This window comes from Drosophila bipectinata, chromosome 3R (assembly GCF_030179905.1).
Source record: "Drosophila bipectinata strain 14024-0381.07 chromosome 3R, DbipHiC1v2, whole genome shotgun sequence".
NCBI lineage: Eukaryota > Metazoa > Arthropoda > Insecta > Diptera > Drosophilidae > Drosophila > Drosophila bipectinata.
The window spans coordinates 14,433,599-14,444,969 of record NC_091739.1 but is presented as its reverse complement, the minus strand read 5'-3'; the positions used below and the strand labels follow the sequence as shown (position 1 = coordinate 14,444,969).

The 11,371-nt window shown below is 41.9% G+C and overlaps 3 protein-coding genes across 7 annotated transcripts in view; 1 reads left to right on the top strand and 2 right to left on the bottom strand.

The window, feature by feature from the left end:
* Positions 1 to 337: 337 nt before the first annotated feature.
* Ccdc114 (Coiled-coil domain containing protein 114) lies at positions 338 to 2,118 on the top strand. The gene is made up of 5 exons (XM_017248372.3): positions 338 to 625; positions 700 to 995; positions 1,053 to 1,561; positions 1,624 to 1,798; positions 1,852 to 2,118. Exons 1-5 carry the CDS (start codon positions 401 to 403, stop codon positions 2,066 to 2,068), a joined length of 1,422 nt encoding a protein of 473 aa, XP_017103861.1. The 5' UTR covers positions 338 to 400; the 3' UTR covers positions 2,069 to 2,118.
* A 29-nt stretch (positions 2,119 to 2,147) lies between these two features.
* On the bottom strand, positions 2,148 to 4,897 carry modSP (modular serine protease). The gene is made up of 5 exons (XM_017248371.3): positions 4,683 to 4,897; positions 3,966 to 4,269; positions 3,418 to 3,902; positions 2,834 to 3,359; positions 2,148 to 2,774 (listed from the first exon to the last, which is right to left on the bottom strand). The coding sequence occupies exons 1-5, from the start codon at positions 4,747 to 4,749 to the stop codon at positions 2,273 to 2,275; spliced, it is 1,884 nt and encodes a 627-aa protein (XP_017103860.2). The 5' UTR covers positions 4,750 to 4,897; the 3' UTR covers positions 2,148 to 2,272.
* An 807-nt stretch (positions 4,898 to 5,704) lies between these two features.
* Ubx (Ultrabithorax) overlaps positions 5,705 to 11,371 on the bottom strand; it is a 72,009-nt gene continuing 66,342 nt past the window's right edge. For all 5 annotated transcript variants that reach the window (XM_017247664.3, XM_017247666.3, XM_017247667.3 and 2 more), the window contains one exon: positions 5,705 to 8,272. In XM_017247664.3, the coding sequence (XP_017103153.1) occupies positions 7,968 to 8,272 (305 nt within the window). In that variant the 3' untranslated portion in view covers positions 5,705 to 7,967. The remainder of the gene's footprint in view (positions 8,273 to 11,371) is intronic.

Genomic DNA, 11,371 nt, shown 5'->3' with positions numbered 1-11,371 from the left:
ACGCTTCTGGGTTTCCTGATTACAAAATGGTACTTTATTTCCTGATCGGATACAAATTGGCAGAGCTATGGCCATCGGAGGGAGCAAAATCGGGGAAATGAGGAAAACCCAAATTTTTGTAGGGGTACCCCTAGGAAAAAATTCGAAAAATTTAAGACGATATTAAAGCAATGTTTGGAATGAGGAGGAAAGTCGCTTTTGGGTTGGCCGATTAAAATTGAGTGGGAAAATTAGGGGAACCAACATAAATTGGTATGAGTGCTTATAGGTTAGACGACTAAGGACAAAGAGCCGCAAAAAACGGTTGCCAGGATACCAACTGACCAACAAAGTTGTTTAGTTGCCGAAAACAATAGATTCAAATCTGATTCGAACGGCAAGGTCTAAGAACGGAGCGACCATGGCAGATCAAAACGAACTTGACCAGTTGGCCAATGCGGAGCTGTTGAGGCTCCAGCGTCAGCATCGGGGACTCCAGCTGGACCTTCGTGGTCTCCTTGAGGAGAAGGCCAAGCGGTTGAAGAAGCAAAACCACATGATTAACGTTCTGCAAGTCGAGCACCAAAAACTAAAGGAGGAAATAAAGACTCTCGAGGGCGGCACTCACGCCCGCAAGAACACTAATGTACACATTATCCATAATAACTCTACAATTATAATTTAATTATTACCATTAGAAAACGTTTCTGGTCCTTGCAGAAGGAGAGGCAACTTGGCGCACTTCAGAACCAGCAGACCGACCTTCAAAGGGTGCTCCAAAATGAGAGGACCAATCTTTGGGAGCTGGAAGGCCACATCAGGAAAATGGAGAAGGAGATTGATGCACTGCGTCGCAACGAAGTGCCGGACAACTGCTACAAGGACACTATCTGTAAGGTGCAGAAAAGTGTTGTGAAGCTGGAGAACCGGCTCGATGTGGTCAATAAAAAGTGCAGCGATGTTCTAACTGAAAACAGCAAGATGCGGGACGCTATTAATCATATGCTGCAGGATCGGTGAGTAGGCCACATAACAAAAAGGTTTCATAAAATCTCTATCACGGCTATTGATAGGGCAAACTTCAACGATATGTGGCAGTCGATGGTAGGGCAGTTCAACGAGGGAAAAAAGTTCATAATGGACCTGATCGACCAGTCGACGTTGGCCTTTGACCAACGGGAGGAACTCTGCAACAAGCTGTCTGTGCTGAAGGATCGCAACGAGAACGACAAGGTGATGCACATCCAGGAGATGCGCGAGATGCAACGCCGCTTGGAACACGACTCCAAGCTCCAAAAGTTCTTCGATATAAAGGGCCAGAAGCGGCTTAACCCGGAGTTGGAGCAGCGTGAGCTGGACAAAAAGCAGAGTCAAAAGGAGACCTATGAGCGACAGCTCACCGAATACAAGGACATTATTGAAAAGATTAAAATACTTTACGGCGAGGAGGATGCCGAGCGCCTGGTGGCACAGTTTAAACGCCAAGAGGACGAGAACTTTGCGCTTTTCAACTATGTAAACGAGCTGAGTCACGAAGTGGAGGTCCTTAACGATTCCACGCAGGAGTTGACCGACGAAATTGGTGAGCTTTGGCAAAGGAAGGGGTTTTTTGAGGATCAGGCGATATACATTTTATCTCCACAGAACGCCAGAAGTCGGAACAGACTGAAAAGGAACTTAAGCTTAAAACTGAGGCTCTGGACTATTTGAACGCCGAACGAGATCGGATCGAGCAGTTGGCTGAGGAAACTCGCGAAAGGAAGCGCACCTTAAGCATCCGATTGGAGCAACTGCTGAAGGGCATTGAGGATATATTCAGGTGAGATTCATTTTAAACTCTATACTATTTGATACTTTAATAAATATTTGCAGACAACTGGCATGCGATGATGCGCCCATCCTGAATGTGTTGAGCACCAAAACATTCCTAACCGTCCACAACGTGAAGCTCTTTATTGGAGTTATTGAAAGACGCGTTAATCTGATCATTAGTGCCATTAACATTGAGGATAACTCCAACAAAATATTGGCCAGAAAGGATCGGGTTCCAAAGTTTAACATACGCGAGTCTGCTAAAACGAAAAACTAATCAAACTTGATCATATGATCATCCTAGAAGATGAGTAATCTTGGAATAAAACCTATCAAAATATTTCGAAAAGATGGAGTACTTCTTTCCCAAATACTCCTATGTTTTGGGACTACTTTTATTTAAATCTTAAGATAAATTCGTATTGGCACGTCCTAAATTTGTATTCGTAGGTAAATCACAAGACAGCTCTTAAGTCGGGCCTCAGGCTCTGGTCCTGCTTTTATCCATCGCCAGCAGGATCATGTCCTCGAAGTGCTGGATATTGGTCATCACGGTGAGGCTGTGGGCACACTGATCCGCATTGGGTGCATTGCTGATCACTCCGCGGATGTGATGCCGATAGGCGTTCCTTGCAAAGTAGTCAGTCTTCACCTTCGCCGTGAATCCGCCGCCACTGTCACCCTGGCAGGCCAGGGACTTTCCGTGTGTGAAGATGCAGAACTTGTCCGCCTGGATGTCCTGCAGGGCCTCTTTGCACTTCGAGTTGGCCTCGGACGTCGCCGTCACGAATTGCAACTTGTGATCGTCCTCGATGCTCCAGCCGGCAAATCGCCCGGGAACATGGTTGTTGATACTCTCCTTTTCCGCAAAGTTTTCAAAATTTACGCAAATGGGACGGATGAGGTCGGAGAACTCGAATGGCGTTTCTAGGCTGAGGAGAGCCAAGTCCTTGAAATAGTTCGCCGCCCGGCCATTGTAGTCCCTGTTGGAATTGCTTTATGGTTGAATCCATTCATAGGACTTCTTAAACGATGTACTCACCTAGCAATTTCGATGACTTTCACATCTCTGCGCACGTCGGTGCTTATTTGATTGTAGTTGCGATAGAACTTGGCAGCCACTATTTTGAAAGTGTCCGTACTGTAGGCGTTACGCGTACCCTCATCATAGACACAGTGGGCCGCCGTTATGACCAGATCCGGAGTGAGCAACGACCCACCGCACTGGAAGTGGTAATCCTTTTCGTTGTGCCACACATACAAGCCCACATGCCACGGCACCACCGTATTGTTGACCGTGACGCCGTTGAAGACGAACGGTTTAATGGGCGTGGCTATTTCGCCGCAATCCTGGATGCAGGGTGTCCGTCCGCCGCTCCACCGCCCGCCCTTCTCGCATCGCATGGTGTTCGGGAAGTGGGGCCTATTGAACCCGATTTTGCAAGTGAAGGTGACCTCCGTGCCGGGTTTGTGAAACTGTTTGCCACAATCCACCAACTGCCCGCCAAGGGTACATCTGGGCGTCGTGGAGTATCCGAATAGTTCGTTATTCTTGTTGCTGCAATATTCTATTGAAGTACGAAATTAATAAAACTTGTATTTGGGGAAGCAACGACCCATACTCACTCACACATCTTGGGACCTCGTTACTCCAAGATTTTACGGAACAATACCCGGTTTCATCTCCTTCGAGGACATAGCCCGTTTGACAGGAGAAAGTCACGAATCCGCGGGGTACGGGATCCGTGAGAATCCGATTTTGTTTGTCCTTGGTAATTGGTCGTTCATCACCCGCCGGCAAGGTGCAGCCTGGTTTCGTAGATGGACCTACAACCGTTGTCACCGTGGCAGGCCTGGATGGTTGGGTGGTGGTGTTGCACAACCTTGGAGCTTCGTCGGATCCGTCAAAGCAATCGTTTTCACCGTTGCAGATAAGTTTACTTGATATGCAGCTCCCAGTGCCGCACTTGAACGAATACCCGGGACACTCCATGTGGCCACACAGATCCACGGATTCGTCAAAGCCAGTGCCATCGCCGCAGTCATCCTTCCCATCGCACAGAACACTTTTGTCAATGCAAATTCCGGAAGGACACTTGATCTCGTTTTCCCTAAAATTAATGTTATGTTAACTTAAGTGGTTTTAGTGGAATTACCCCGCTGATGATACTCACTGGCAATTACCTTGGAGCAAGCGATAGTATTGACGCAGGTCGTCCGCGCTATCGCAGCGCATCCGGGTCTCATCCGAGTTGTCGGCACACTCCTGGATCCCATTGCAGGGCGCCGTTCCAATGACACAGGCTCCGTAGGTGCACTGGAAGTACGGCTTGGTGCAGTAATGCGCCTGGGAAATGCACAAATTTGCGGTTTCGTCGGATCCATCCGGACAGTTTTTCACGCCATTGCAGCGCTGATACAGGGGGATACAGCTCCCATTGTCGCACTCAACCTCAAGGACTCCGCATTCGGCCAGTGCTGTATTTAATAAACGAGGCTCTATTATTCAAATCAAAAATAAACAAATCAAAGCCACAAGACTCTATTTATGATTCACTAATCGGGTTTCCGAGAAACCTCCCTTTTGATAAGTCGCAGTCCAAGTCAGCTGTTGAATTCTACCGGCAACTATGTATATCACCTTTAAATCAGTTCCGTAAACACCAGCTCGGATCAGGTTCTCATTTAATTCTCGGATTCTCCCCTGGAGATTCTCCCTGAGAGGGAATGCATTGCGCGGTTTCAAGATGAACCGGCTGAAATCTCGTTTTGAGGTTCTCGCGAAGCGCAGTATCTATAGTATATAGCATACACACTACATACTTTCTTGGCCCATGTATAGTACATGTTTATTTTCAGCCGACTTTATTATCATTTTGAACTTTACTCACTTCTTGATAGCCTCGTGGAGAAGACGCTTAGGAGGAATAGATTTGATACAAACACTTTCAGTTTCATTGTATTCACACTTGTGGTGCACACCCGAAATATTAGAAAACAATCGCATAAATATGCATTAAATAAATGCGTACTGAAAACAACCGATCAGATGACGATGCTCCGAGTTAGAACCAGTCCGGCCGAGCTCACCAAGTGAACTGACAAATGTTGATGAGTTTTTAAGCTGGATCTTATAATAACAATCTCAAAACACGTTTTAAAAGAGACCGGGTCTCTGCCGGGAAGGAAGTATGGAAGTATTCTTCTTCCATACAGTGGAAGATTTTGTGAAAAATCTATTCAAAATAAATCATATTTTTTAGATATTTTTCAAGTCTGTAAAATAAATGAAGGTTTTCCTTTTAACAATCTGATATTTATTAGAAAAGTTAAAGTATTCACAGGAGTAATATTTTTCTTAGGAAAACCGATTCCCTTTAGAGATATTTCCACTCAAGACATAGAAAGAATCCAACAGATTTAAAAATGTGACGAAACAATGATGACAAGCCTTATAATAATAAAAGACCATTAGTCTTAAGCCCAAATGTAAAAATAAATCTTTAAAGAACTTCAAAAATGCCCGCCTTTTCAGCTGTAAACGTTGTGCAACACAATTTTACTCTTTTGACATTTTACACGTGTCAAGTAAAATGTAGATTCAAATGTAATGTAATGTTAAAAATTTAACAGAGGAAACGTTCTGTTAACAGAACTTGAGCGGGAAAATTTGAATTGACCAAAAAATACCAGTCGAAATACCAGCAAAAAAAAAACAATTTAAAAATCAAAATGAAGAACTAAAATAATTGGGAAACCTAAAATGAAAATCATTAAATCAAAATCAAATTTATTAATTTAAATGTAAAAAAATTAATTAAGTATGTCAGGTATAATTTTTTTCGCTTCGAAGTAACTTTGTAATATTCTGAAATCTTTTTCCATTTTCCACCACAATTGAAAAGCAAAGACATTTTTTAAATTGTTTAAATCATTTTGTTTAATTTATTTGTTTCATTTTCCACATTCTCACTGGTTGCTGTTTGTTTTTTTGTGTTTGTTCTTTTACGTATAGTTTATATTGATAATTTACAACTTACGGAGCTAACATAGAATGGCTTTAAATTAGAGTTACAAAGATTAAGTATTAACGGAGCTTGCGGGGATCCTAAAAGGCGGTCGATCGATCGCTCTTTGGGATGGGGCCAGGAGGAGGGGGAAAAGTTAATACGAGTAGAAAATGTAGCTGCAAAGTATCTGTAGGTCTGATGGAAATTACGTATTTAGGAAAAATAGTATTCTCGATCGCGATTAGCTGCCAGCTGATAGCCGATCGGGTCGGAAAGTAAAAGCCACTAGCAATGGTATTACGTAGGTAAGTAGTAGGTAAGTGGTAGGATGTAGTACTATATGCAAGACGTCCTCCGATTCTGCTCGCGATTTACTGTCTCTATTTACGTATATCTGTTGCTACGATAATCCACATTTAAATTTTTAAGTATTGTATTTTAGCGTCTATTCTTGGTTTGCGGTGGCGGGGAATACCCCTCTCGATCCACTCGACTCCTTCTGCCTCGTCCTTAATTTTCTCATAGATTTCGATTTTCGTTTTTTGTTTCAGTGTATGTATACAGTAACGTATTCCGATGGCATCTGCGATAGCATCTGCACTTGCGTTTAAAATCTATAACATTTAACTTATTCTTATTTACGTATTTGCATCTGTCTCCGTTTCGCAGATATTACTCCTTATTGTTTCTCCGTTTTTACGCGATTTCCATATATAAATACATAAATATATATCAAGATTTATAAATATGTATATCTATATTCGAATCTTAGGCTCTAGTTACGTATACATCTTGTGCAGGGCATCGTGTCGGATGGCCCCCTAACTGGGCTAAGTTCGGAAACTCAACTGAAGGATGAAGTGATGGCGCAGGAGGCGGGTCCTGCGACCAGGTGCGAGCACAGCTCGTTGGATCCACATCCACTAAACTATATATTGGTATCGTTATATTTATCGGTATGGGTATGCGTAAGTATCCTCTCTAGAGCGTACAACTTACGATCATTTAACGGAACGAGATCAAAAGCAATTTCGCATGCATTCTCTCTAAAAACAAACTCGCAAACAACTCATGACGCTAATTTACAATGGCAGAATAAAATAATAACACAAATAAATGAATTCGTCAACTTTTGTTTTTTTTTTTTTGTTTTTTTTAGATTTTTTTAAAACCAATAATTTATTTGCGTTTGCCGGAGCAAACGATTTGTCGTCCATCTTTTCGCATCGCTTCTGTCAGATAATCTCATAAACGCTTTGTCATTAAACTAAACATAATAATAATAATAAAATTAATCATTAATTTAATTTAAAATGTAAACACACTACACATTACTTAAAGAAACAGCTTCACTTTAGTCGTTTGGGCGAGAACTAAACAAATTCGTTTAAAAATAAACAGAGTTAACTAAAATTGCATTATGTTATTTTATAAGCAAAAACTATACACATTCAAATATTCGATCCTCCCATAGTTTACTCATCATTTTCGTAATATGTTTACTTTGCTAACAAATTCTATTTATATTAAAGTTAAAGTTTCATAATTTTTTCATCGTGTTTTCTTTACGTATCTTAAATTGGTTTAAAACTGTTTGTTTTTTTTTAATTCAAAAATTCATATCAACAGAATTTTGCTTGCGTTTAACATTTGTTTTTATCATATATCATTTAGTTTTTGAGTATTTTGCGAAATTGTAAAATTAATTAAAATTTTAAACATAGCAGTAAGCAACAAAGGGGCAGGACAGAGGGTTCGATTTCGAGTCAACTCTCTACTATTTTTTTCTTTTTTATTTCTTTAACATAAATCTTACGCTTGCGAATTTTTCCATTTCTTTGCTTGAAACTAAATTAGATTTTTGTATGTGTTTTTTTTTTCATTGTTTACATCTATTTAGTTTATATTCTGCGCACTTTCCACTACTTTCATTTACTTAGCCTAGTTAATTAGTTTGTATTTTCATTTTCATTACGTATTTTCGGTTGCTTCTCAAACGCTTGAAATAATTCCATTAGGTTCGATTTAGGTTAAGATTCGTATGTCGTATTCGCACAAGTACCATCAAAATATTTAAATATTATTCATTTAAGTAAATAGTTCATTTGTTACAATATAGTGCTTTGCTGCTTTGTATTCCGTTCAGAATTTCGTCTAAATTCCCGCCTAATTGCCGTCTAAATGGCCGCCCTGGACCGCCGCCGCCGCAGCCGCTGCCGCCGCCGCCTTCTGGGCCTGCGCCTGCTTCTCCTGCTCGTTCAGCTCCTTGATCGCCTGGATCTCCTTCTTCAACTTCATCCGCCGGTTCTGGAACCAGATCTTGATCTGCCGCTCCGTCAGGCAGAGCGCGTGCGCCATCTCGATTCTCCGTCTGCGGGTCAGATAGTGATTCGTGTGGAACTCCTTCTCCAGCTCGAGGGTCTGGTAGCGGGTGTACGTCTGTCGGCCGCGTCTTCGCAGACCATTTGTACCTGAGAAATATTTAAAAAAAAATGTATAATTTAATAAGGGGCTTTCTTTGATAAATTTTTCAATAAAATAAAAACCAAATATCCAACATTGACAAAGTAGTAGATGCAAGTCAAAAGCGTTCCCCACTTAATAATATTTATATTGAGGCTTTCATCTAGAAAATTAAATTGAAAAATGGCAACAAGACACTCGGACGGCATTTGTTTGCTCTGTTGCGGTCTTGTTTTGGCCAAAGTCGTAAATATAAATTCTCATTTTTTGTTGCGGCGATCATCAAGCAGCTTGAACGTAGGCAGGAACATTCGTCCATGCTCTGGAATTGCAGCAAAGTCAAGGAAAGGAAAGGAAATCTCAAGCAAAAAAATACATTTCATTTTTACGAGTATCGGCCATTTGCGGTTTTTTGTTTCTGCGGCTTCGAGATCGTTACTTTAAATTGATCGTTTGCCGCCGTTGCACCGGCAATGTTGCTGCTGTCATTGCAACCAGCAACCAGCAACGTGCAACCAGCAACGAGCAACCGACAACCAGCAACAAGCAAGCAGCAACTGCAACATTAAAATGAAATGGAGAAACGTGCGAGTATTCGGCTTGAGTATGGGAGATTGGAAGAGTTGCTACTTAAATTGCAGTTATGCCAGATAATGCCCGTTTAATTGGCAACCTGAGAGTCACAGACAGGGCAGCACAATGCCGTGTTTAATCTCTGATTTTAAATATTTATGAAGTTTAATTTGCCTTCAAGTGCAATAACTCAATTTCGTGTGTGCAAATGCAATCGGCCTGGCTCTTTCGCTCCATATGCCTGGGCCACGTCGAAGAAGCATCAGCATCACAACCAGACGATGCCCTGATATTATCAGAGTCCACACAGCCACATATCCACAACCATGTTAACTTTCGCATTTTGGCCAACGAGTCTTTCTCTCTGGCCTGGACCTGGGCCTGAATCTGAACCTGAAGCTGGCCCTGGTACTGGGCCTGGGCAAAATGTTAAGTTAAATATTATGAGCATTTATTATGTTATAAATTTGGCCTAAAGGTATTAACAAATTTATGCCGACACGAAAGTCATAAAGTGAAAACGCATTTATCTTTCACTCGCACAGACTCACACACACATCGCATGAATTTGCAATTGTGTGGGCGGTGTGTGTGTCTGTGTGTTAAATAAATGGCGAAAAAATTTTATAGACAATAAAAACGATACGGATATAATATGGCCAGGACGAAACAAAGAAATTATCATCTAGTATATCTGCAGATACATACATACGCGTGTATAATGAGGGGCTTATTTTTAAAATGCATTCCCAAAATTATAGAACAGCAATTTAATGTGCGAGAAAATTGGCCACTGACAGTTGACGACATAAAATTTGTCGTCATAATGGCTTTTTTGGCCAACAGTATTTATTTAATTTGTTTTTGAGAATTTTTAATAAACAGCGATGATTGCACCATGAATTCCAAGTACCATTATTTTTATTCCTTCTCTGAGTCCAACTCGCCCCGAATAAAGCATAAATAAATTCATTTTGGCCTTAAACCTGTTTGCTGATTAACTTAAATCCCTGGAAATACATCACGCTGAGATTTGGCCAAAGTTCCATTTTATTTAGGAGTTGCCAGCCAGGGGCGGGCAAGTCTCCTTGCGCCTTGAGGAGTACACGAGCTTTTCTTGGCAATTTTAAATGGAATTTGTCACTCGGCGGCCGACTATTTTTCCTTCCATGCTCGCTCGCCATCCCAAATCCCTCAGAATCCCTTTCACCCTCCACCCCTAAGCGTTGTATATGCAAAAATAAACTTTTTACAAAACTTTGGCATGATTTTTTTTTTTGCTTCTGCCAGCCCGTTTAGATTTTTTTCCAGTGCTGGCCAAGTTTCAAAATTTATTATGCGAAAAAGTGCGAAATTCATTTTGCTGGCTCGCTCCTCCTCGGGCTTCGGGCCTTCTTCTTCATCTGCGTCCTGCTGTGCTCTGCTCTGCTCTGCTGTGCCATTTTCTTTTGTAGACTTTTGGAAAATTTTTGTGTATTTCTAAGTACATAATTTAAATGCTGGTATGTACTATACAGGGGGGCGGGAGGTAGCAGGCGGGTGGACGGGCGTTCACAATAAAACTTTGTATGGCAAGGCGCGAAATTCGTAGATAATTTAAACGAACCCAAAGCCTGGAAGGGAGGAAATGAGGATGGATGGTGGTGGAGTACTGCTCGGGCAGTGGAGGAAATCTTTTTTCCGAATATTTATTCTGTTCCAGTTGGTTTTCCATGGAGCCTTCCATGGAGTCTTTCCTGAAGACACATTTTCAAGGTTTTGTCCTCCCCGTCTCCGGGGTTTTTTTTTTTTTTGGGGAAAAGTCGGCAGCGCAGCTGTGCCCCGAAGTCCCCACCAGTACGTGTTATATTTTTTAACTTAAATTCCTCAGGGATTTAAAGTTTTGACAGTTTACGTGTTTCCCATTTGCAGCGAACTTTGAACCGAAACGGAGCGATATACCTATACGTATTATTGCCCTCCCTTTTCCATGTGCGCCTAGCTATAGCTTCGTCTCTTTCCGCCTCGCGGGACTCTGACTCACCCCGAGGCGGGAGCGTTGCAAGCGGCAATAAATCTCCAGGTGACGCCGACTCCATGTTGCATGCGGCACAACGTGTGATCTATGCTTCTATTATAACTATTTATATACACCAACTCACAGATACATTTTCGGATTGCGAGAGTGTGTGTGTGCGACAACTACTTATATTTAATTCGATTTTGTTTTTCGGCTAGCTCCCTCCCCCCTCTTAGAACAGCCCCCTATCCCCCTCATCGGGGGCATCTTACTCTTTCTAATTTATGTTTTGTTTTTGTCATCGTCACGTGCTATCTAGATGGGATTCCAGGGAGCATTGGCATGGGGGGAGCCGCCATACTCCACCTGGAATTTCTGAGATGCTAGGGTCCTCTCTATTTCCCGGTATCTGTAAGATACAATATTTAGATGTGGCTCGATTACCAGGAACCGAAGTTGGGGCATAGAATGAAGTAAAACTTTCGGCTGCTTGATTTGCGGACATCATTTATAACCGGAAATTAATTCCCTTCTG

What these genes read in the sequence shown, in the direction of transcription:
- Ccdc114 (XM_017248372.3), top strand. Translation starts at nt 401, where the DNA reads ATGGCAGATCAAAACGAACTTGACCAGTTGGCCAATGCGGAGCTGTTG. An exon ending in AATCATATGCTGCAGGATCG is followed by an intron (nt 996 to 1,052) that starts GTGAGTAGGCCA and finishes GGCTATTGATAG; the next exon opens with GGCAAACTTCAACGATATGT. An exon ending in GGCATTGAGGATATATTCAG is followed by an intron (nt 1,799 to 1,851) that starts GTGAGATTCATT and finishes AAATATTTGCAG; the next exon opens with ACAACTGGCATGCGATGATG.
- modSP (XM_017248371.3), bottom strand. Translation starts at nt 4,749, where the DNA reads ATGAAACTGAAAGTGTTTGTATCAAATCTATTCCTCCTAAGCGTCTTC. An exon ending in CTCCACGAGGCTATCAAGAA is followed by an intron (nt 4,270 to 4,682) that starts GTGAGTAAAGTT and finishes TATTAAATACAG; the next exon opens with CACTGGCCGAATGCGGAGTC. An exon ending in CGAGGTCCCAAGATGTGTGA is followed by an intron (nt 3,360 to 3,417) that starts GTGAGTATGGGT and finishes GTACTTCAATAG; the next exon opens with AATATTGCAGCAACAAGAAT.